This window comes from Aspergillus versicolor (genome assembly GCF_001890125.1).
Source record: "Aspergillus versicolor CBS 583.65 unplaced genomic scaffold ASPVEscaffold_12, whole genome shotgun sequence".
NCBI lineage: Eukaryota > Fungi > Ascomycota > Eurotiomycetes > Eurotiales > Aspergillaceae > Aspergillus > Aspergillus versicolor.
The window spans coordinates 761,993-785,573 of NW_024467535.1; the positions used below are offsets into that span (position 1 = coordinate 761,993).

General features: G+C 51.2%; 7 protein-coding genes across 7 annotated transcripts; 4 read left to right on the plus strand and 3 right to left on the minus strand.

Annotated features, from left to right (window-relative positions):
* Nucleotides 1–48: 48 nt before the first annotated feature.
* Nucleotides 49–2,349, minus strand: ASPVEDRAFT_361500 (DUF3176 domain-containing protein). The gene is made up of 2 exons (XM_040811147.1): nt 1,911–2,349; nt 49–1,852 (listed from the first exon to the last, which is right to left on the minus strand). Exons 1-2 carry the CDS (start codon nt 2,261–2,263, stop codon nt 163–165), a joined length of 2,043 nt encoding a protein of 680 aa, XP_040672961.1. The 5' UTR covers nt 2,264–2,349; the 3' UTR covers nt 49–162.
* Nucleotides 2,350–2,612: 263 nt separating this feature from the next.
* ASPVEDRAFT_88453 (cytochrome P450) lies at nt 2,613–4,500 on the minus strand (the record flags this gene model as incomplete). The annotated part of the gene is made up of 5 exons (XM_040818323.1): nt 2,613–2,797; nt 2,853–3,380; nt 3,440–3,775; nt 3,822–4,013; nt 4,059–4,500. The coding sequence occupies 5 exons, from the start codon at nt 4,498–4,500 to the stop codon at nt 2,613–2,615; spliced, it is 1,683 nt and encodes a 560-aa protein (XP_040672962.1).
* Nucleotides 4,501–4,786: 286 nt separating this feature from the next.
* ASPVEDRAFT_33433 (uncharacterized protein) lies at nt 4,787–7,177 on the plus strand (the record flags this gene model as incomplete). The annotated part of the gene is made up of 6 exons (XM_040810733.1): nt 4,787–4,933; nt 4,966–5,036; nt 5,072–5,490; nt 5,534–5,567; nt 5,632–5,722; nt 6,140–7,177. The coding sequence occupies 6 exons, from the start codon at nt 4,787–4,789 to the stop codon at nt 7,175–7,177; spliced, it is 1,800 nt and encodes a 599-aa protein (XP_040672963.1).
* A 677-nt stretch (nt 7,178–7,854) lies between these two features.
* ASPVEDRAFT_88455 (F-box protein) lies at nt 7,855–10,921 on the plus strand (the record flags this gene model as incomplete). The annotated part of the gene is made up of 3 exons (XM_040818325.1): nt 7,855–8,457; nt 8,509–9,062; nt 9,634–10,921. The coding sequence occupies 3 exons, from the start codon at nt 7,855–7,857 to the stop codon at nt 10,919–10,921; spliced, it is 2,445 nt and encodes an 814-aa protein (XP_040672964.1).
* A 2,406-nt stretch (nt 10,922–13,327) lies between these two features.
* Nucleotides 13,328–13,970, plus strand: ASPVEDRAFT_88457 (uncharacterized protein; the record flags this gene model as incomplete). The annotated part of the gene is made up of 3 exons (XM_040818326.1): nt 13,328–13,497; nt 13,544–13,621; nt 13,679–13,970. 3 exons carry the CDS (start codon nt 13,328–13,330, stop codon nt 13,968–13,970), a joined length of 540 nt encoding a protein of 179 aa, XP_040672965.1.
* Nucleotides 13,971–21,198: 7,228 nt separating this feature from the next.
* ASPVEDRAFT_88458 (uncharacterized protein) lies at nt 21,199–21,547 on the plus strand (the record flags this gene model as incomplete). The annotated part of the gene is made up of 3 exons (XM_040818327.1): nt 21,199–21,342; nt 21,401–21,446; nt 21,504–21,547. The coding sequence occupies 3 exons, from the start codon at nt 21,199–21,201 to the stop codon at nt 21,545–21,547; spliced, it is 234 nt and encodes a 77-aa protein (XP_040672966.1).
* Nucleotides 21,548–21,835: 288 nt separating this feature from the next.
* Nucleotides 21,836–22,998, minus strand: ASPVEDRAFT_141098 (cupin domain-containing protein; the record flags this gene model as incomplete). Its single annotated transcript, XM_040807718.1, has 2 exons — nt 21,836–22,499; nt 22,556–22,998. The coding sequence occupies 2 exons, from the start codon at nt 22,996–22,998 to the stop codon at nt 21,836–21,838; spliced, it is 1,107 nt and encodes a 368-aa protein (XP_040672967.1).
* Between the last annotated feature and the right edge of the window lie 583 nt (nt 22,999–23,581).

A 23,581-nucleotide genomic window follows, 5' to 3' on the forward strand; every position in this document is an offset into this window, starting at 1 on the left:
TGATATATATATTCATGTACGGGAGGTTGCTCTGGGAATTCTACTTGGCAGCGATTTCTATATATTATCTATCGAAATGCGATTCGATAATAAAAATCTACTAGCGGCATTGGCCCGTCTTTGTACTGCATTTATGCCAACACGTACTTGATAACATTTTCACTAATCATCCTGGCGGTCATCTGGAGTGGTGTGTAAATCACCCCCCTGTGTGGTCGGCAGTGCCACGTAATGATCCAGTGCTACCAGCACCTTCTCCCTTCTGGCCGTGTTCCTCATCTCTTCCATCGTTCTAGATCCCTCCAAGACGTGTCCCGTCGTCCGGCCCTGGCGCATGACCGCGAGAGAGCTGCTCTTCCATATCTGCATCGCCTCCGAGCTACAGGAGCTTCTGACGGTCAACAGCCAGAACACGAGCCCACCGGCCAGCATTAGCGCATGAAGCACTATCCAGCCCCATTCGATGCTATAATACGTCCTGGCGATCCCGACGAGCCCGTATTCGAGTTGATTGCTGCTGCCCCCAGTAATATGGCCATTCTTTGGGTCAAACCTGCCGATGTCATCTCCATTTCTGCGCATGTCGTTCGTCATGCTCGCCCCGAGCGCGGCAAACTTGTTACCAAGGTCAAAGTCCTTGTTTGTCTCGAAGATGTGAAGCAATGCTTGCGGATACGCCTTGTCGCCTATCCGGGCGCCATTGTAGCCGACGGCATCCTCACCCAGTCGCTTCGTGATAGCACGAGTTACAGCCGTTGATCCTGTAATGTTGGTAGTCAGCAGTGTCGGGAAGTACGAGCTGATGGGCTTGACGGCGGTTTCGGATAAGGTATAATTGGGACTAGCACTGGCGTTCTGCGGATAGTAGAGGGTCAGGTCTGACCGGCGGATCGCAGAGTATCTCTCGTCCCACTCCAAGATTGACATTTGGGCATCTGGAGGGATGTTTTCAGGAGCGTAGCCTTCGTCCTGGAGTGAGTCCTGTTGCAGCCAAGAATTTGGATCTCGCCTTGCGTCGGTGTCCTGGGTGGTGTTTTCGTAGATGGTGTTTCCCTCGACTGTCGCGTTGATGGTCTGGACGCAGTAGTATGCCGCACATTCGCTTGCGCGGACAGGGACGTCCGGCCAAGCGCCATACCCTGCCGCTATTCCCAGTTGGATTGTATTCACGTAGATCATGCTGGTCGACCAGATCAAGGTGTCCACGTCCTGCATCCGGTTGGTTTTTGCTGGGTTCCCGGTTCCAAATGAAGTCATGGTGGGACCAGCCACAATCCACGAGTTGCCTGGGTTCTGGTAGCCTTGTTCTTGGATGCCGATGATACTGGCAATTTGGCCATTGATACCCACCAGAAAGTGACCGTTGGGCAAGACGAATGCCGTGCTGTCGTTCTCTGGCATTGTGTCTTGTCCCAAAATCAAAGGCCCGGCGACACCTCCAAAACCATCAGCCCTCTTCAAGTCCAAAGTGAGATTGTGGCATGTGTGGCAGACACCAAGTGTCTTGAAAGGGGGCCACTTGCACTGGCCTGTAGGGCATGTCACATTCGCCTGCTGGCGGATTTCAGCCAGGGAGCGGGAGAACCCATTCAGGATGGCCCCCTGCATCGACAGATCTATCATCGCCTCTGCCACTATTGCCAGGGGCCCTGATGGGTTTATAGTCGAGTTGGTGCCGTTTCCATACACCACGTCGCCCCTTGTGTACTCTTCTGTTCGTGTGCTTTCGGCATAGGCGTCACCCAGGGAGTCAACGAACGCCGTCCCCTGGCGCAGTTGCACCAGCTGCTGCGAGAACGGGTCCAAGCCGATGGCGAGCAGGGTCAGGAACGCACCGAGCTGGACGGATATTCTTGAAATCACTACCGATTAGCCTCTGAAGAGCCATTAGGTACGGGCCCGCTACTCACGACCTTCGTGTCTTCCAGAGAACGTTCAGCGCCCCCAGCGGACCTCGACTGGCCGAATCCATGCGCTCAAAGTCAATCAGCAGCCGCTCCTCGCGCGAAAACAGGATCCATTTCCACTGGCTAATGCACTCGGCAATTGCATAGATCAACGCTGCCTTCATCGTAGCGGACAGTATAGACACCAGCGTATTGAGCGTCACCCCGTACCAATCGAATATGGGCCGGTCGTCAAAGACACTAAGCAGAGCCACCGTCCCGCCAAACGCCAGCCCTGAGCCCCCAAGCCCCCAGAGTTCCGGCATCCAGTGCGCGTATGCTGTCCCGCGGTGCTTTGTTGGCGTTGTGTCTTTCATTTCGAACAACTTCAATCTGTAGTTGACGGTCGTGAATGCGTGTGTTGAGGGTTCCACGAGGCTCTGAGACTGGCGACATCCCCCAGCTGACAATGGAGCTCACGTGAAGGTCGGTCGGGCGACGAGGCTCGCGGTGATATATCATTCCTACTAATGCCTAATTTTAGTCAACGAGCCGGATTTTCGTACGAGAGAACCCCAGCATCTTGGCATGGAGCTCCGCCACGCCGGGGCGGCTGTGGGCAGAAAGTACTATCCTATCGGGAGTATATATTTGGAGATAATATAGGGCTTTTAGTAGGGAAAGGCACTATTGACATCTAGGTAGACATATATCCAGAACTTATGGTCACCTGGGCGAAAACTGCACATGGAGTGGTGGCAGCGTAGTGGTAAATGTATCCAACGTCTTCGTCTCGAACAGTTCCCCAGTCTCACCCTGCGCGAAGCTGATGTTGTATCGCTGGGCCAGTTTGGAAACCGAAATACGGAGACTCATAAGAGCAAGGTGTTTTCCGGGGCAGATATACGGGCCTGTAGCTGAACAATCAGCCTGGGTAGAGTATGGTCTGGCCTACGTGAAACTTACCGTATAAAAAGGGAAAATATGGAGCTTCCTCCTGGATCATTTCCCTGTCCTCAGTCCATCTCTCAGGTACGAAGCTCTTTGCGTCAGTGTAATACCGCTCATCCGTCTGAGTAAGTTGAGTCGGCACAAAAACATTCACATCGCCAGGGATATAAACCTCATCAACCTGCATCCCCTCGGGCGGGGTGACGCGATATCCACCAGTCAAAACGGCAGGTCGCAATCGCAGCGTTTCGTTGATGATATCTTCAAGGTAGCTGATGTTCTTGATTTTCTCATATGCCCATTCCGTAGACCCCCCTGGCATGGCCTCATCCAGCAGGCGCTGCAGTTTAGACAGAGTCTTCGGGTTCTTGCACAAATAGTATAATATCGATGCCAGTGTTGTAGCTGTCGTCTCACTGCCGGCTACAAGAACAGCTCTGGAGTCTTCATGCAGTGCGTTCGCGGTGGGTGCAGCCGATATGTCTTTTTCGACGTACGCTGTGAGAAGCCACGAGACGACATCTCGGGGGTGTTCATTGATGTCTCAGTTCTAGTATACATTAGTTTTCCGCCTTGCTGACAATGATATGAAATCAAGTAACAAACCTGGTGCTTCTGCACAACTTCATCCTCGCACCACTTGAAGAATTCCGCCATCGCCGAGGTCGCGCCGGGGAGATGGCTGATTATATTCAACAGCCACGGGACATGGCCCATGGTTCCTAAGATCGCCATATGGTCATGCACAGCTTTAATCCCCGGATGCTCAACGCCTGTCGACAGATTGTTGAATTCCTTGCCGAACCCGACGTTGCCCATGATATCGAAGCTGAGGAACATGGACCAGCTGGTTGCGTCAATTGCGTCTTGGGCCTTTTCGATATGGGAGATTAGGAGATCGACTTTTGTTGTGATATTTGGTTCATATCCCGCTAGAGCTGTATTCCGTCAGAATGTATTAGCGATGGTTACAGTAGCGGTTACCTTTAATGCTGAACCCGCGATCCCACGCTTTTCGCCGTCGGCGATGGTCATCGAAGTCGCGAGTATGATGGACAGAGCAGTATTTCGATTCTGCTTGTGCCTGAGCGTAGAAAGTCGATTTTCCACATTTCGACTGCGGTGATAAAAGCAGAGGCACGGCTGATTTGCGAACGATGCAGATTTCTCGTGGGCCTTAAAACTGTCAACACTGCATATACCGAGATTATATTAACATACCAGTTCTGATAAAGTCTCCGTATTCCTGGTGCATCCTCGCAATCTCAACGTTATACTGCACATCCTTACCCGCAAGATACGCATCGTAGAACCGAGAGACCTTAGACAGCCATGGTCCGGGGAAACGGTGCAAGCGATGGAAGAATAGCCGGTATATTGCGATGCTAGATGCCAGGCCGGTATTAAACGCCGAAGTGATGCATCCTAGGCGAAAAAGGGCCTGAGCTGGGGAGTTTTCTGTGATCGATAGATAGGCGATTGCTACAGCGACGGCTGCTGCGGCGTAGAAAGCGAGAAGGGGGTATAGGTGCTCCTCCACGGGCAAACTTCGGAAAATGGAGACGTGAGACAACCCTCCAAGAACAGCAGATGAGAGTATCAGCCTGGGGATATCGGTACTGAGAGCCTGATGGAGGGCTTCCACCGAAAAAAGGGAAGCCATGGCGAAGTGCCTGGTGTACTCCGTAACTCAAGGGGTCTTGCAAAAAGAAAGCGTGCCCCTGTGGTCGTTACGGGTTTCTCGACCAACCGGGCTGTTTGTCTGATAATCAGTTGCGGCACAGTGGGCATGCATTAGAGTACTCCATCGACGAAGCTGTCAATGGCCGATATATCCTGACGGCCCCAGACGGCCCGGGGAGTGTCCGGGCGAAGAGCCACAGCTGTCACGATGGCCCAATAATACTGAGAGGTCCATCAGACGGTCAAGCCCCGATTGAGGCAGGATAATGGCCCTTGAGAATCTCCAGCCGTTTGCCTACGCTGTCATCAGTATTGCCTTTGCCTTGGGCACTGGCTCGATCCTTCTCAGACTGTACTGTCGATGGCGTCTGCGGGCTTTTGGACGCGATGACGCTGCTGCCATCTTTCTGTTTGTGCGTTTGTAGTAGCCGTTTGGAAGCAACAGCTAACAGCAAAGGCCGTCAACAACGTACAACAGGCGATCCTATACGTATTCCTGCAGCACGGGTGTGGATTGTAAGTAATAACTCTCGCGACCTTTATTATTCTAGCTTTGATGATAGACCCGCGGACAAAGCACCAGATGGGATCCTCAAGCAAATCAACACGGTAATTTCCATAAATCCTGGAATCAAGACTCAGATTGCCGTCATGGCTGTTAACTTGCCTGCTCTTAAATCCCTGTTTACCACGGTAGTGGGGAGTTCTCATGAGGCTTCGGGGTATAGTATTGATAGGTATATTAAAGCGCAAGGGGGGCATAGGCTTGGGAGTCTACCTTCGCATTCACGCGGTCAAGGCACGTGGAGAGGTCGGAGGTTTGCATCGCGGATGTCAGGAGAAGGTGATCTTGGGGGTACGTTGACTGGTTCCGAAGAGGAGTTTGTGAGGCAGCGGGACAAGAACGTTGATAAGATCCAGGTCGTTACGGATGTTGAGATAGTTTCGCAGTACAGTGGAGACGACAATGGTAGGTTGGATATCGAATATCGGCCTGTAAACCATGAGACTAGGCAATAGTTACCTGATTATTAGACGGTTAAGGATGTAAGCACTCTATTGAAACACTTTCGCTCACTGTTGAAGATCCTTACTCGCTTTATATATTTAGTCGCCAACCAACCACATATAGGGCGATATTCGTGTTAAAACGAAGCCAACATGATATTTATTACCAAGGAGATTATGGAGGGCTCTTGGACGTAAGTCAGATGCCATATATGTCTTCATTCTGGAGCTGCTAGCGCGTGGGGAATTTGAGGCTATCGTGCTCCGTTTTGCCTTACCATCTTGCAATGGGCGGATGGATAGTGAACCTCAGATGTCCTATCAGGCTGGCTTTGTTTGAATTTCGAATATTATACAGACACTGCTTTCCATGAGAGTCACTCTACCCAAGGATAATGGACCTAGGCTCATTGATTACTAGTCAAATTGTGCAATATCACTCCCAAGCCAGGTGAACCCTTTCAGCTAGCTCCTAAAATCTGTTGACTGGCTCATGTCATTTTGACTAGATAATGAGAATTCTGATATGCCAATAAGACGCAGGGCATTTATTTTTACAAGCACCTGATCTCGACAGAATCTTCCTTCCCCTCTCACCATCGTGCTGGCAGGTCGTTGATCTACCCATCCCATCTCGATCCCTCCGTAAAGTTGTCCTTCCGTGGGTTGATATGGACTTCCCCAATATGGAGGCCGACGAGGACATCATCGACATCTTTGGAGCGGCCTTCGATTCCGATCTTGAGATGCTTAGGCGTTGGGCGACAGGGGTGAATCAAACCGCGAGACACACCGATGACGAGATAACCCAGGACGAACTTGCCGATCTAAGTACGGACATCACTCAGGGTCATGTCTCTGAATATGCATCTGACCAGCACGATGGTGATGGTACAGTGAACGAACAGTTCTCTGAATACGCCCCTGACCACAGCCCTGGGGATAGTACAGTGGACGAAGACTTCTCTCAATATGTCGCTGATTATAGTCCTGGGGAGGGTACAGTGAACGAAGATACTGACTCCGACTCCCGTCGAGTAGATCAATACTTTTATTTCTACGGGAATTCATATGACCCTGAAACAATTGATTGCTCGCAAGTCGACGCGTTTTCACAAACCTATCCTGTTGATCCCGCCGAGGAGGAACTGGCCAACATCCTCGGCGACATGCGGACGCCAACCGTTCGAAATGGCGGAGCACAGCATTGGGCCGCAGGATGGGAGAGCCTACCTCCGGGTGACCTCCCAGGCCCCAGTGCGCGTAGTTCTTACGCGACAACGTACCCGGCGCCAGTTAACAATATAAACCCAGCGCTGCTTGACCTGTCCAACTCAACGTCCGGACCTTCTCAAGCCCAGGCCACCCAGGCCCAAGCCACCCAGGACCATCAGCCAGTAGAGAGCCCAGCCCGACTGAAGATGAAGACGTGCGAGAGCTGCCAGAAACACCGCTCCCATGATTTTGAAGTTTACAAGTATGTTATTCCCAAGGGGGCATCGCATGATGGTTGGGTCAAAGCCGTGGGCAATTTCTGCTTGCTCAATGGGCCTGTTTGCCCCTATTGTCGGATATCCATCCCGGATACGACGCCAGTGGGGCCTCTTCTTGTGACCTCTGATGAGTGGCTGCAGAGCATTGTACAATGAGATGTCCATTTCCTTTTACCAAGATTTTGAGTACGATTTTTGAACTATGGGTTGGGCGGTTATCTGTTCTCGTACGCGCGGTGTTAGGGCTCGTGCCGCAAGTACGGATATTTGGTCTCCAATATCACAATACCACTAGCAATAAATCCTGTCCGATGTGGCTCTTCGTAATGGTAATCGCTGTATCTATAGCATGCTGATATCCCGGAGGGCTGCCCAGGTAGATAATGTCCTCCGCACGGCCTCCATGATGTTTCCCAAACCAACAGCCTCATGTATCTTCAAACCCCAAAAGAATGGCCATAGGCCGGCAGTGACCTGATAAAAATCCTAAAAGGCTGTAACGGGAAGTCATCTTCAATGAGCCAGAGTCAGTTCTTTCCGTTTTTAGTTGTAGTTCCCAATACTGGCCTTGAGATGCAGGTCAACTTGGAATGTGTTAGCAAGCAGCAACCTTTTCTATTTTGGAATTTGAATCTGCCATGGTAAGTGCTAGTTGAATATGTCAATCGTACCTTCATCCTGAGATGGTATCCACCTTTGAGGCTGCTCTTACCAGAATCGCTCCTTCATGTTCACCACCACGCCGCCAGTGCATTTACTTTCCTACCACAACGTCCAATCAGTCAGCCTTCTTTCTCTCTAAACGTCCAGTCGCGGTAAAAGAAAGTACTGGCATGACGCAGGACTTAGTGAAAGATGGTGGGAGTCAGTCCGCTGAGCAGGGGTTAGAGCCTGATGGGGAAGGTGAACTGGGGGACAACTTGCCTGCTCGTCCATCGGCCTCACTCCAGACCCTTTCTTTCGAACAGTATCGAAATGAATATGTCTACGGATTCGACGAGACGGAGACAACAGAGACAACAGAGACAACACCAGGCCCGCCCTCGAAACGTCGCCCCCAATATGACGGAGACGAAGGTCGTAACAAAAGATTCAAAGAGACCGACGCGAGCGGCGTCCCGCCATCGTATCTAAAAGTATTGCGCCCACTCGCCCCTGCGCCTCCTAAAGGCGAGTCCTCGACTGTCGCCACCCCTTCACTTCCGACAGAGCCTGCTAAGCTGACCGAGAACACATCTCCTGCTCGCTTGGGTGCTGCCCCTTCAATTCCGGCAGGGCCTGCTGTGTTGCGCGATCAGGCATTTCCAGCTGGCTTGGGTAGCTCTCTGGCCGCCTTCGACGCTGAAAATACTCCTGGGATAGCCTTGGAATATTGGCCGTTTAAGCCGTTGAGATATGTTTCGCACCGGCCTATATCACTGCCCATTGGGCTGGGAGTATGTCAATTGTCAGAGTAGTTTGGAGTCGCAAGGCTGACAACCCATTAGTTGAACAGCTCTTCTCAACGCTCAGCCTTGCTTAACCTTCCAGAGAAGTTACAGCTCTTAATACTCGGGATGCTCAACTCTGTGGACCGGGTCGTTTTGATGCTCACCTGCAAAGGCCTCGCTGGGCTAGCAGCGAGAATTCATATAGGCCCCCTCCCCGTCGGGCTACTTCAGATTTGGCTGTACGGAATACCGCTCTCACACGTTTTTAAAATGCCGGGTGCTGCGATTGGATTTGCCCGAGGTCAATATGGCTTCAAACCCTGTGATACCTGCGTGCAGCTGCAGCCTTGCCATCCGGATGCGTACAGAACGACGTGTCCTGGGGGAGTACTTCCAAATAGCTGGATTTCGGCAGTTTCTCGTTTTTGCCTATCGAACCAGAAGAAATGCCCAACTTGTCAAGTCCTTGATGTGCAAGCACGAATGGCAGAACATGGCCATGGAGTCAATACGACGCCCATTTATCTCACCGAGGCTTGGGTGAGTTTGCCGCTGTTTTACAACGCCGTCGAAGGGTTGTGGCTATGGCCTGATGATGAGAGGGTGACGGGGTAGGCCGGTGTTTTACTACCAGGCTATAGGAAGTTGATTGTAACCCGGTGGTGTTCTAGATTGTAGATTTAGAACACTGTCAATCGTAATTCGTTTAGTGATGCGTTTGATCTGCATTCAGAAGCCATCATTATCAAATAGCGTTTGGCTCATTTTTTGAATGGCGTTTGGAATGGAGACCTCTCTTTCAATCTCTCAGTTGTTCACAGTACTGTAGCTCCCATGCTCCAATGACGTTGCATACAAGACAATCTGTGAAGTAGAATATCAAGATGGGCCAGCCTGATCCCTTCCAACTCACTCATCTTAACTAGCCAATATTAACACCATGAACAGTGAATGCAGGTTTTATATGCAAATCATAGAGCTAATACTTGTTAGAGGTGTCTATTTAATCATGCCTCTGACTGTCAATCCCTTCTGCCCAGCATACTGACTCTGCCTCTCTCGCTAATACACATCGTTATTGACCTCATCCTTCACCACCACACCCAATCTATTCACCAACGGATATGTAATTCACCAGGGACATCCTTGAATGAATATGATAGCTAACCCATCTTTCGCCAGGTCGGATTATCCGCACAACGACACTCCCTTCTCAGCGCACGGTTTTCGTGCACCACCTGGACTTGGATTCGCCAGCGAGTTTCTCCGAACGGCGCGGCGACTTGGGTCGAGGGTTGACATATTCCCTGACGAGGACTCAGACAGCGAAGAGGGTTCTCACCGTGAGAGGGATTCAGAGGACGAGAACTCCAACGACCAAGAGGGATCAGATAACTCGGGGCCCTCCTACGAGAGAGAGCACTCAAACAACGAAGAGGACGAACACCCCGACGACGAAGAGTACGTAGTCTACGAAGACTACGGGTGGTACGACGAGGAAGGAGAGTACGACGTGGACGAAGAGCACCAAGACACCCGAGAGAGTAGAGAGTCCACAGAGGTCCCAAGAGGAACCGAGATAAACATGAGCGCGATGGAGAGGGCGGCTGGCGGTGATTTCGATGCTTCAATTGCAGAGTACGAGGCCCAGGAGCGTCGCTTTGCTGGCGAACGTGCCCAATGGGCTGATCAGCGTCGTCTGGCTGAACGGCATACCCATCGCTATGGCCGTGGTGCTGTGAATGACGCTGATTTTGTCTTTGACGCTGACGCCGATGTTGATGAGATTATTCGCCAGGCCGGTGGTGGTCAGGATGGTGGGCATCAGCAGCCAACAGCCGGGAATGCAAGATCCAACCGGGCAAGAAGTATCCCAGACTCTGCAAGTGGAGTCTATGACCCTATCCAACCGTTCGACGTGGGCGGTGTTCCGTTTCAGTGGGACTTCAGCTGCATCCATCGTACTACAGTGTCTGACCCGAATCCGACAGTTGATACTCTCTGTCGGAATACCGCTGGACCCTTCAATCCACGACACTATCCTTCTTTCCCTGATGTTGAATCGGACAATAGGAACATTAGCTCTTCAGCACCCGCTCGAATGGACCATAGACCTGCGCGACCAAGACATGACCACCCAGGCGCCTTTTCATCAGCACCTAGCAGTCGAGGCGTCCCTGCAGCAGCCAATCGATTTCCTAGCAGTGGCGGGAACAACCAAGGCGGTCCTTCCTTACTACATCAGGACAGCGCCTTTGACGACCTGGATTTTCTCTTTGCTGGCGAGGGACCGTTCAATTCAGGGCCTTCTTCTCAAGCGTCTGCCAGTCGTAACCTCGCACTAACAGAGAATCAATTGAACGATCCAAACACCGCATCCCTAGTACCTGCCCCGCTACAGGTGATTCCTCGCAAGAGGCGATTGACTGCAGAGGAAACGGAAAGACGGGTGAGGCTAAGCAAGAAATGATAATATCGACCTTTGATGGATCCGTGAACACCGTCGGGGTCCTGGTCCTGTTCAGCTCGCGGAGTTCTTCAAACCTGCATACGTGTTCCGACTATTGGGATAGAGGTATTGGAACTTGGGAATGTGCGAGGCAGTGGAGTATTGGGTGGTCATTCATTGATGGCGATTGTTCTTGTTCATCTTTTGTAATGCGGATATGCGGAGGACAGGCCATCGCGAGGGTTGAAAAGGCTTAGCTTTAGAGATAAACGAGTCAGAGAATGGACTGATGAGTCAAAGCATAAACCCAATGAGTAGGAAGGAAGTGAGCGTTACCTGGCGCTTCGAATGAAAAGGTAGATTACCTGAATTGAGCATCCTTGGAGCATTGAGCCAGGATCACAAATTAAAACGCACCGGCAGACTCATTTATTGCCGTATCGATAGAAGGGGTAATGGGGCACTGGAGATATTCGTGATGCGAAAAGCCCGCAAAGCCGAACTGCTCGATCTGCATCTGCCTTCGGATGTGTCTACGGAGAGAGGACACTCAGCCTGGAGCCAGCATTGGATAGATTTAGCATCAGATCACAGAAGCCAAACAGGATAATGGTAATCTCAACACGACTGGCCGAGAAACGGTGACATGGGCAAACTGCTGTCACAGTGGGCTTGGGTGCATGAACCCACCGGGGACAGATGCGTTTTGATAGATCTAGTTGGGCCGTCTATCATTTGGCCTGCAGAGTCGTTGCGCCAACTCGTTCCAGTACAGCACCGCCTCTCCTGGACAAAATAGTGTGATGCGGAAATGGATGGACACGTCATAACGGAGGTAATGGGTAGAGGGACGCCAGAATGGCGCTGCTTCCATCCGCCGCTTGCATACAGGATGGAGGGTTAACATCCTGGTCTGACGTGCAGCAGCGCGGCAAACAGATGCAATGCCCAATCCGTGAGGACATGAACAGAGGTTTATCACGAATGCCGACGATGACGCGGCACCGTCGCCCGTCTTTAACAGTCGTACTGGCGTTCTAGAATTGTTGGTTTCATGCTAAAAGCCACGGTTTCTGCGCACGAAGTGACCTGCCAGCGATCTTGCCAGATGATAGTGACAACATTTTTAAGACCAGGCCAGCTTTCGGGCAAGGTCTGAACCGAAGGGGCGTGAATGGAGGAAATCCTTTGCTTGAAGTGGTATCCCTGTCAGATCGCGTTTGCATGGACATGGATCTCTCTCTCCCACACTGCCAATGAATATAGCCCTGTGGTCTTGTTTGTGTCCATCCACCGCAGCTTCCAAAGGGCCTCAGCTCTTAAACAATGGAATGGGATACGTGTAGAAACACCTGATCATCTTGCCATTATCCGGGATGGCATCATCCGATTACCATCGTCCTCCGTAGATATTGCATCGTGGGAATGCCATCGGGGTGGGATGGTCTGGTGGAAGACATTTTATCAGCAGCAGTCCGTGTCCAGCCTTCGGATGATCTTCATCAACGTTGCACAAGTCGATACATCCAGCCTCATCCATCCGAGAGGCTTTCGGCTGTGTCCAGACCATCGGCAAGGTGCTGGACGCTCTCATTCCGTTTGCTGAGCGACATCTCACTTCCTCAATGCTTTGATTTCTGTGCTGGTGGTCAGGGCATAAAGACGCTGGATTATCTCCAGGATCTCAGCTTTGCTTCTGTATTCTCTTCTTCCTCTTCATATTCTCTATATATTATATATTGATTCGTCCTACCTCTACCTTCTCATATATACCAGTATATCATACGAATTGCAACAGTCCACCGTGGAATCCGTTCTGGCAATCCAGTCACCCTCATCCCAACACCAACTCTTCACGCTGTTGAAGTCCTGTACGGCCGGATCGGTGGCTTCTCACGATGGAAGAACTCCTGGTAAGTGTATCCTCTCCATTCATCCCGTGACGGGCAATTGCTGACGTTGAATTTACTCGCCCTGCTATAGACACCCAGAAGCATAACAGCCGCTGCCCCCGAGTGTGATCCCACCGAAAGCAACCGCCGATATGCCACTCTCGCAGGAACAGTGATCTGATCAGATAGAGCGCATGAAATATCTGAAGAAACACTATTGTCAACAATACCGCTGAAAGATGACTCTTGTATCTTTACATATTGCACAAACAAGGAGAAATGGAAGAAACGCTCTCCCCAGGAATTTATCCTCTGTAGCTGTCGCAAGTGAGATACCAGATATGTCAGATTACATCCACTTCCTTCTTCCCCTGATTTTTTCCTTGGTTTATGACTGATTCGTGCATCGATATCACAATAGGCCGCGTCCACCACGGAAAAATCGACCCACTGCTAAGGGCACCCAAATCAAGAAGCTATCAACCGTCTATCATCACTGACCATCTGAATCATCACCAACGACACCGACCCGGCCATGGCAATGGCGCAGGGCTGTTGCAACTCATACACCTTCGGCTTAGGATATGCTGAATGCTTTGACCGTTCCTCCAGCCATCCCTTTTCCACGAGCCCTCATCGTCGGGCTATGGCAGGCAAGCCACCGATACAAGACCGGTCTGCTGAAGGTCAAGCTGCGACAGGACAGTGAGTACATTGCATATCTGGACCTGGGACGGGACTGACATGAAAGTCAGTTTAACAAGAATATCGCTATCAAAAACAGGGTATTCGCCATAACCCATCCTTGGACCTCCCCTGTCAACTTGAAGTACGTCGACGGCCCCAAACTCATATCATCGAACTGAAATCTGATCACTAATAGCAGGTCTATGGTGCAATGCATTTCCAGCCCCGATAAGCTGTCCACCGACACATCGTGCGATAGATTTCTCAAGGGTGGCGTCATGGCCCAACAGCGGTCTCTCCATCAAACATGCGCCATCCCGCACAATGGAAGAGATGGAATGCAGCCTGCACAGATGGCAAACCTCAACCTACACCTACGCAAGCCTGTGCATCGAAACAAACCTCGTCGCCCTGGATTGTCGGGCGTCTCTATGTCGACATTAGTGGGTCTTCTCATCTTCGCGCGGACCCTGGGAATTGTTACTTCGTAACCCTGATGATATACTCGATGGCCTGGTCCTTCTGATCCTGGTATGTACGGCGGTGTATCTTTATCTATTTCCTGTGGTTTTGGCTTACTCTTGACCGAGGCGCTGAATAAAAGCCAATAATATAAGGGAAAGCAACCAGCAATGGGCGTCCGATCCGCGGACCCCTACTGGGCCAGTGCTGGGGCCTTCTGGAACTTTTCCCAGAACACCCCTCAGTAACACACGCTTCTGGTGTAACTTTATCGCCTTTATCACCATATACTCCTGCAATGTAACTGTGGACGCCATGACCATCCACCCAAGCCTTCATGTCCTGTTTCCCAGACTGCTTGGATTTGCATGTACCGCTGCATAGCTATATTGCACTGCAGAATCCGCTGTTTGAGCTGACGTACCTGGGCCACACCAATTGCGAAGAAACAGAAATATTTAGGGATGGAAAAGACCACCACTGTTTCTGCCACACCATCCCACTCCTACCTGCGCTGTATGTTGCCTAAACTCATCGACGACATCAAGACATTTACGAATTTCTCCTCGTCCTGCAAATACCTATACATGCCTGTTCCCAAAATTGATCCGTGCACATCAGGCTGGTTGAGGATAGGCTGACTTCACTGATGACCCTTGCTCGCCACCTGGATTTCATCCCCGCGCATCTGACCGAGTTGGATGATATCGAATTGTGCCGTGCGACACACGGTCTCAACTCATGGGGAACGGGGCCGCCAAAACTTTGTTGCTTTCGAGCCACTGGGGACGGATCTCGTCCAGCCAACGACACATCATGGGGCACGCTTGCCTGTCTTGAAGCTTGAGCCCTAGGGGTCAGGTCACCATCGCATGTGCTCTGCCATTTCAGAACTACTCTGGGGATGGTCAAACCCCACCATCCTCTTGTTATATGAGGGGAAATGCGATTCCATTCAATTGGCTCCTCCAGGGCTGATGCAATGGCAAAGCCCTGATTCTCGGCTCCGGCCTAACGGTGGAGGAGCAATGGAAAGGAACGCGAAGAAACATCTTCTGGCCTGGGGAAACGATTAACTCCTAGGCCAGTTTCCAGCTTTGTTGCTATGTCCTACGCAGCGACGAAACCCTGGAAGCACCACTGCACTCAGCAGGACATTACCCCAGACATCGCATCCGGACTGCCATGGCTTTCTGAATACAACCAGGCCTTTCTGGATGCTGCTGAAAAGGACTGCGCCGTTTGAATATACGGTCTGTGTCTGCGGCGCCGCCCGCAGGATCGGGAGAGCCACTGCCTTGTTGACTTCACTTGTATTGCATATTCCTGGCGATACAGGACCTTGTCAGCGTTTAACACCACCATGATTCCACTGATTCAATTCGTGGGCTGCGGAGATAATCCAAGAAGCCGACAATCCCTCGTTTTCTGCTAGGAACATGACACAAGGCAGACATATCCCTTGGGGAAAACTGCGACGGGTCGTCAAACCAGCCCGCCCTTGCTCTGGGCTGGACTCAGTAACGTCGCCGTCACACCATCGTTATGGAACAGTGCTCTGCGGCTGCTGTGTCATTTACGCCCCTGACCATTGATGACGTGGCGATACCCAAACAGCAGGACAAGCTGCTAGACCTGAAGCAGGAGCCTGGTGCTGTCCCTTGCCTTACTGGCGATGCCCGTACGCTATTTATGCTGTGAGAATGATTCAATATGCCGTCTGCAGATATTCTCTCCGCTGGCCACCCACAATATGTTGCCAACAGGCCCATTCTCCTTCAGATTAGAACTCCAGCGAGTTTCGCCGCACGTCGGCCGCTCTCCCATATTATCTACGACTGCGAATAGCCTGCTCTTGATCGGCTTACCAGCCGCGCCCCCAACACAGGGTGACCTGCACGTAGGGCACTGATGGTCTTTGTCCCGGTTACGGACGTCGCCGACCACAGTCGTGGCTTGCCAAAGGAAACGCATGTCACAATGGGCAACTGCCCCTACTCCATTCCGGTCCGTTCCTTTGTGTTGTTATCAAGCTTTGCCGATTTCATCACTTCGCTCCTGGACAAGGCAGCGCCAGATATGCCACTTGCCGGGAATAGTATACATTCGTTCCCAGTGGCTCATTGTGCAGGGATATGGCGTCATCTGGAGCAGGAACTAGGCCAAGCACAACAAACAACCCATTATTCCCCTACAGTCACTACTATTATTTCTCGCCGTAGAGCCGAGAACCTGCTCATAGGGCTGCCCGTCTTCGTCTTACTGATATTATCAAAACACGATATCGACTAAAGCCACGCCAGCGACCTCTGTGGCTATTCTCACGTCAAAGACGCGGAGACCAGTCGGATCAAGCCAGCACTGCCAGATACCAACCTGCCGTCAAAGGCAGAAATAATCTCCAATATGCAACACAAAACTCATCACCAGCACCATCTACCTGTCTTCCACAACCAAGCGTTACTAGCAGATGTCGAAGCCCATAAATCTAGCGAATGCGCAGTATCTTACTTCCCGCAAGAAGAGCATTCCACCTATGCCACCCTGATGGCATGGCCTGTCCCATCTCAGGTGGCGATGAGTCACGCTGCTGGTCTCTTGCTTTGATAAACACGGTCTACCGTTATCATATTATATCTCATTCCCGCAGGATGCCTGCATGAGGGAAGTGAGTTGGACTTGAGACTTGCCATGTATCGCTTCTTACTTCTTTATCCATTATGCAAAACATTGTGGATCACTACTTGGTTGTCTGTCCTCCCTGGCTTTGGGAGTTGGCGTATCACACCGGTTTCAAGCCACTATGGTACGGATTGTCTGGATATCAGCGCAGACACGAAGTCATGCTGGAGCATGTTTACCGGCTTCAGGGTTCCCCTCTTAACAACATGGTCTACCTGTCAAGATACCATTCAGAAGCTGTGTATCAGGTTTGCCAACCCCATCATTTCCCGGTGATTCCTGTTGAACCCCATATTTGAATTCTCCGAGTGCATCGCACACCCACTACAATAAGCGCTTTAGCCTACGTTGAGCGCAGAAAATGACGATCTACATCTTGCTTATCTGGTAAAAAGGGGTCGGAAATATCACCAACCGAAGGAACTCCGGCTGGCTTCTGAATATGAACATAGTATCTCAAGTTGAACAACTGTACTGCAACACCATTGGCCCCATTTCTTGGTGTTCTAATCGCCAATGGACCATTACTCTTTCGAAAACCGAGGCTGAATACAACGCAATTGTTGAAGCCAGAAAAGAAGCTTTATGGATCATTTATTTACTTGAACAGCTACAGCTCTGAGTGTAAGCCCAATGGAGATACACTCAGACAATCAGCCAGCTTTAAAGCTAAGTGACAACACGCAATTCCATGCTCGCACCAAGCATATCGACGTTTGCCAACACTGGATACAGGACTCGATTCAGAAAGGTCTAATACACTTTCCCAATATCGAGACAGACCATGCGAGAGGCCATATTGTTCTGGTCCTCAATGCCCGGTGAGGGCACCCAAGCATAAATAGAGGAATCTATACCACCTGGACACACAATAAGGTTCGACATCGTCCCAACCATGCATGCCCCCTTGGAATGACAAATGGAGCCCGGAGCCTGCGGCACAGGGTTACTTCCGGGTTGACAAGCTGAATGACTGACGCTTTGTACGATCCTGATAGCTGCGCGCGTATGGCGCTGGGTGGGCGCAGTCCCTGTATTTGGCCTCTAGGGACGCATACCAGCCTGGGTATTGCCCTAATGCCCCCGTCCCAGCATTCGCCGTATTATAGGGCAAGACGCAGCACTGGATTGAACGATAGAAAGGCAACATTCCCCACTAGAACTGGTCACAGTTTGTATACCACTTCTTGGATACACAGTCCCTTACTGACTCGTCAACGGTCTATTTGAAGCTGAAGCAACCAGGGCAATGCCAGGTCTTTTCAGAAATCCTCTTCATCTACAATGCTCTGACTCCGACGAACAACCTTCGTAACCAACCCCCTGCGCTTATTGCGTTCGCCTTAGGGTTTCTGCATGCACGTCAATATCATGTGCCGTCTCCAAATGACACGGGCCATGATCTCGTCGCACTTACCATGACCCAACTATCAATGTAGCCGCTTCTGGGCATAGCTCTTGCCGTCTGATAGGCCCATTATCAAAAGCCATGGGTGCAACCCTGTTTTTTCCCTGACATTGATTACGGGTTCTTTCACCTGGTACAGACTTCTGTCGGCCGGAGATAGCGCGTCTGGCGGAGTTGCAGCCACTGCAGAGTTATTGTGTTGAATTGGCGGATGGAATTCAGAAAAAAGGGGCGTGTTGCGAGGACTTAAGGTTGTTGATGATGCAACAACCAGACATTTCTCCCGCCTCTCCATCTCTCCCACTCGAGGCCCCGCGAATCTACAACTCGCCTACTATCAGTGATATGTGAGACAGCTGTCCATCGCCCTTCCAAGCGAGACACTGCCTTGCATCCTTTAGTACTCGGTGCCAAATCCTCACAACCGTGAACCCTTTTCTATATTCCGCCACACAAGCCTTCCTCACGACTCCTACAAGTCTCGGCTATACTGTGCCCATTCACAATGGAAATTGGCTTCCATGATCCTATATGGTACTCCATACTATGGTAACCGTTTATCTAGTATTATTATTTTTATTATTGTTGTTAGGTGAACCTCATAGTCGTGCATTCACACGCTGCACGCATCACAACGTCATTTATTGCAAGAGCCGGAACGGAGAAGACCCTATGCAAAATCGGTGCCTGGGGCTTGCTTGGAGTGTACAACAATCCAGGGCACAGTTGTGATGAACCCTTTGGCGACATCAGAGCCCGTGTTAGTGACACTGGTTCCAGTACGAATGTACTCCCTGGCCCTGCGATATGGATGCGATTGAGGACGATGGTGCCAGTGTCGCAGGTCGTTCAGTTCATGGTTCCCTCGGTTCATCACTGTTCCTCTCATTCAATAACAGTGCGTTTGTCTACTCGGCCTTAAAAGCCATACAGCACCCTCCCCGGCAGGAATGGAAGAAAATGACGATGTTCAGGGGGCTCTGGTGTCGATCCTTCACCATGCCTATGGTGCCGGAAGTCTACACGAATTGACACCGCTCTGGTGCCAATGTGACCATGAAGCCCATGGTTGCATTTGTTCCCGGTCATATCCTACATTGCTCGATGGCCCTTTTCGCGTATCGTGCTAGCAAAGTGCGTCACTGGGCTGAGGGCGTACGGTGCTCCACTGCCCACCCTTGCTGAGATACCACTGGGCAATAACTCCACTTTCCGACAGAATCGCGCCGTCCTTGCCGCCGCAAGGTCCAAGCTTGTTAAGGCCTCAGTTTTAACCTCAGGAGCAGGGCGGCTTCCCTCCCCTCTCGACAGCAATATCTCGGTAACGAAGTGGGGCCCGTCCATGGGTTCAGTTTGATTGCGGTCCTTTGGAGATATCGATGCGAGGGACTGGACTGCTCTTGATACAGTAATAGTTTCCAGGGTTATGTTGTGTCACTTCTGGGCAGATATGACTCCATACCCTTGCTGGGGATCTGGCTACTGCAAGCAGTGTTGGGCATCCCTACGGCTATCCCGGGGCGCGGTTCTACATGACCAGGGATACAATCCCGGTCTAGCCGGACGGAGCTAATGCTTTCCATGTGTCGATTGATCTTATTGCTTGGGCGTTGTGCTTCGTGGCCACCGATCCTCCACTCATTGTTTGTGGTGTCCCCTGCCTACAGCAACCCTACTTCGATTCATCACGTCCTCCCAAACCAACTGGACGAAGTTTGTCAAAATTGATGGTATTCGAGGAATTATTAGCTGGATGCCGGGTGCGCTGAGTCTTTGAATGAGGCTATCCATCTACCACTATCACAGCCCCTGCATCTGTGTTATACACAACCCATCCACCTCCGCCTCGCCAGGCCAATTCTCCCTGGTTTCAGTTCCGTCCTGGTACTATGCTTGGGACTTGAACGCAAACTACGGCAAAACAAGGCCAATAATGCGAAGGATAGCACACAGGCGAACCCGAAAACCAAGCAATATAGAAATTTGACCGCGAATACTACGTCATGCGTCTTGTCATGCTGTGTTCTAACCCATGGTACTCTCATTTTTCACAACCCCTATCGAGCTGTGGCCAGTTGGTACGCGGTGTTTACATCTCATTCCTGTGCTTTGAACAGTAGCAACCACGGCAATTTACTGCATCCGGAGGCAGCCAGAAGCACTGTCCCCTTTCTCCGGACCAGGTTGCACCGATGGATTTGATTCTTCAGCTGAGCCACCGGCACACTCAGACAGTGGCAAAGCGCGCGCTGATCAGAGCCGAAACCCGCCAGAACGTCATGGATGGTTGGAACACTGCCAGGGCTCAGGAGGAAAATACTTGGAAATCCGCATTTCTCCCCTATTTATTGAGTGGGGATGAACACCAAGTACAACGCTGCGTCCTCGCAGCGCCATTCTCTCTGGAATGAAGTATTCTCCCATCATGGATTCTCATGTAGCAGCGGTTTTGTTTCCTGGCGTTTTCCATCTCCCTGTGGAAATGGGCACTCAAAAGTCTTGGTCAGAAACTACAGTCTATAGCTTTGATGTTGTCGCTCCCACTTTCTCCGTGCCGTCCACTGGTAATGTGGATGTAGCTCCAAGATTATTGCTGGCGGGGCGAATGCAACGTCGCCAGTCAGGTTCTGTTTACGGATATAATGGGATCAGGGCATTCCCAGGGAGAGGAACCGATATACCAAAAAAGAGCTTTCCGAGATAGTACAAACTAGATACCAGATCGCCCCGTGCCTCCTGGCATAGAATATGCATATATCTCCACCACACCGGGAATGCGAGGACCTGTGATAATGTGCTGGATGCCTTCTTTCAGCATCCCTTACTGCGGCGCAAAGTGTGGATTATCCTACGTGGAGCTATACTGCCCCGCCGAAGTATGTGCTATCTCTGCGTGGCATGTTACACGAGCATAGTTGGATAGCAGGAAAGGGTTACGGTCCCCTCAGTTCGTCGATCAATACATCTGAATGCTGTAGTATATTCTTCCTCAGTCATGTTGCAACGCTGGAACCAGTCTAAGGGAGTACTAGATCAGCAATCTAAATTCACGACGCAGTATACCATATAAATATCCCCCAGCGACCAACTTGGCCAGCCTTCTTCCCATCAACAATCCATCTATCTTTAAATCCTTCCAAGTACTCACCTGACCACAATCTGCCAATATGAAGCTCCGTTACTCCATCATCGGCCTACTCATGTTCAGTGGCATCGGTCTGGCCGCGGAAGAGACTGAAGCCGAAGTACAAGTGTGCTGTAAGCCGACGAAGGGTTGCACATATGCTGGCTTGGGTGGTTATATCTGCGATGTAGGTTACCCACTGGCCTCATGGCCAAAGCAGGGACATTTTCTCACGACTCCTACAGACTTGCAACGATGGCACACCGGCGACTCCTTACTGTGGGTATGGACGTAAGTGGTCTTCGCAGCTGATGAATTCATTCATGATCTAATCTACTTTCTGGACAGAGTGCAACGTCTTTGGATGCAACTGCGATGGCGGGTGCCGTTAAAAAGCGAACGGACTGAGCCGGTCTGTCAGGGAGACACTACCCTGTTTGTGTTGATTGGATGGAGCCTGATTAGTATATTTGCATTTGCCGTTCTGGATGCAATGCTGATTAGATCTAGTAGTATCTAATATACCGGAAGGCGAATGCAGACAATAATTGCAGTTTTTCAGGCCATCTATCTTCATGACATGTCACTACGCGTACCCAGGCGCGACGTAGGGTTCGAACTCCGTATAGACACTGAGTATTGGAGACTATTCATCCTTCCAAAGTCAACAGGCATACTCATCAATTCGTCGGAAATGTCGGATATCCCCAGTCCCTCCCACCAGCAATCAGCCGCGTATCAACACCCTCCGTCCCACTGCTCACATACAGCACCTTCGCATACGATCCTTGAGTCCAATACTGATATTTAACTCCCCGCGGGATAAACGCAACATCGCCCATCTCCAGTCTCGCAACCGGATACCCTCCAATCTTCACGAGTATGGAACCCTCAAGAACCTCGAACGCCGACGCACCCGGACCACTCCATGCCGGAACACCTGCAGCTGTGCCATTCTGCCGACTCATGATGATAGTCGAGAGCGTGAAATTCGTATCCTGGGACTGGGTGTTTGTAACCAGTGGCTGCACGATCTGGTAGGCGCCGTGCTCGCTGTTCAGGTACTTGGGGCCGTAGTTGTTTGCGACGAAGTAGGGTTTCCCTGCGGCTCCGAGGGGCGTGGATACCGTGGTGTCTATCGAGTGCCAGTTTTCGGTAGAAGGTGCCGAACCATTAGCGAGATCTCGCCGGGGCTCGAAGTCGAGTTGTGCGTGGACGTCGAAGCGCTGGAGGCTGGATATGATCTCGGAGTCGGGGCTGGATGAAGAGCCCTCGCCTGACTGTGGGACGTAGGGCGTGTTGGTTTTAGAGGAGTGGTTCGTTCCGAGGAAATAGAACAGGTCCCTGGTAAGTTATTAACTACTAAACTTGATGCTTTCCGTGTTGATGCTGGTGCTTACTCGAATCCGCCGGGGGAAATCACTCCCACCATCTCTGTATCCGGGTCCAGGATCTGGAACGTATGCGTTGTGTTCCGCGGTACAGACCCGTAGTCGCCCTGCGTCAACAGTCTAGCCTGCTGCTCGCCGTCCCCATGCTGAGCCCATAGCTGGAAACGGCCCTTGAAGTTGAAGAAGTTCTCGTAGTGCGCCTGGTGGATATGGGGCAGTACGCCGAGGGAGCCGCTGGCCGGGGCGTTTGTGCTCATGAGCGTGAATGCATAATCCGACGAGGGGCCTGTCACAGCAAAGCGATATAGCTGGTTCCCAATTGTCACGGCGTGCGAGTTCGCGTAGTGGGGGAGGATATACGGTCTGGGCGAGGAGGGCGCGCTGTCGACGTACAGGTCCGACAGAGCCTGGGCAGCTGCCAGAGGAAGCAGAGACAGGAAGAGGAAATTCATTTTCGCGATGGCACTCTGAATCTCATCTTCACAGGCACAATCAGTTGTTTTAATAGTTGCTGCATTCCAGGTCCACTTTGTCGGAAGCTGCAACAGCCGGCGTCTCCATTTCTTGTCACAGTGGACTCTGCTCTTGTCTTGTGTTTCGGCCTATCGTGGTTCGCCAGATCTCGGATTTTCCGAGCAGAAATGATGCTGTTATCATGGTTTTAATCTGATATGTTCTTGGAGCCACCGGCTTGCCGTCCAAGGCCGGTTTCCACTCACACCGACCGGCATCGTTTCTGCATAAAGCGAGGCTATTCTTGAATTAGCGCCATATCCTTGTCAAGTCTGATGAATACTAATGATCCCTCGGTGGAAAACACCCCGAGGGTGGATCGAAGTGCATATTCCACGGCAAGACGGGTAGGCATATGCTATAGTATATACGATCCACACAACGAATCCGGGATACTCAACGTGCAGTTACGACAGCTTGTTAGGGGTATAATTGCACAACCAGGACAGTTGAACCTTCAATCGGCACAACATCGGTACAATGCCGAAGATCCTCAGCCCGTTGTGACGACGACTGTGGAGA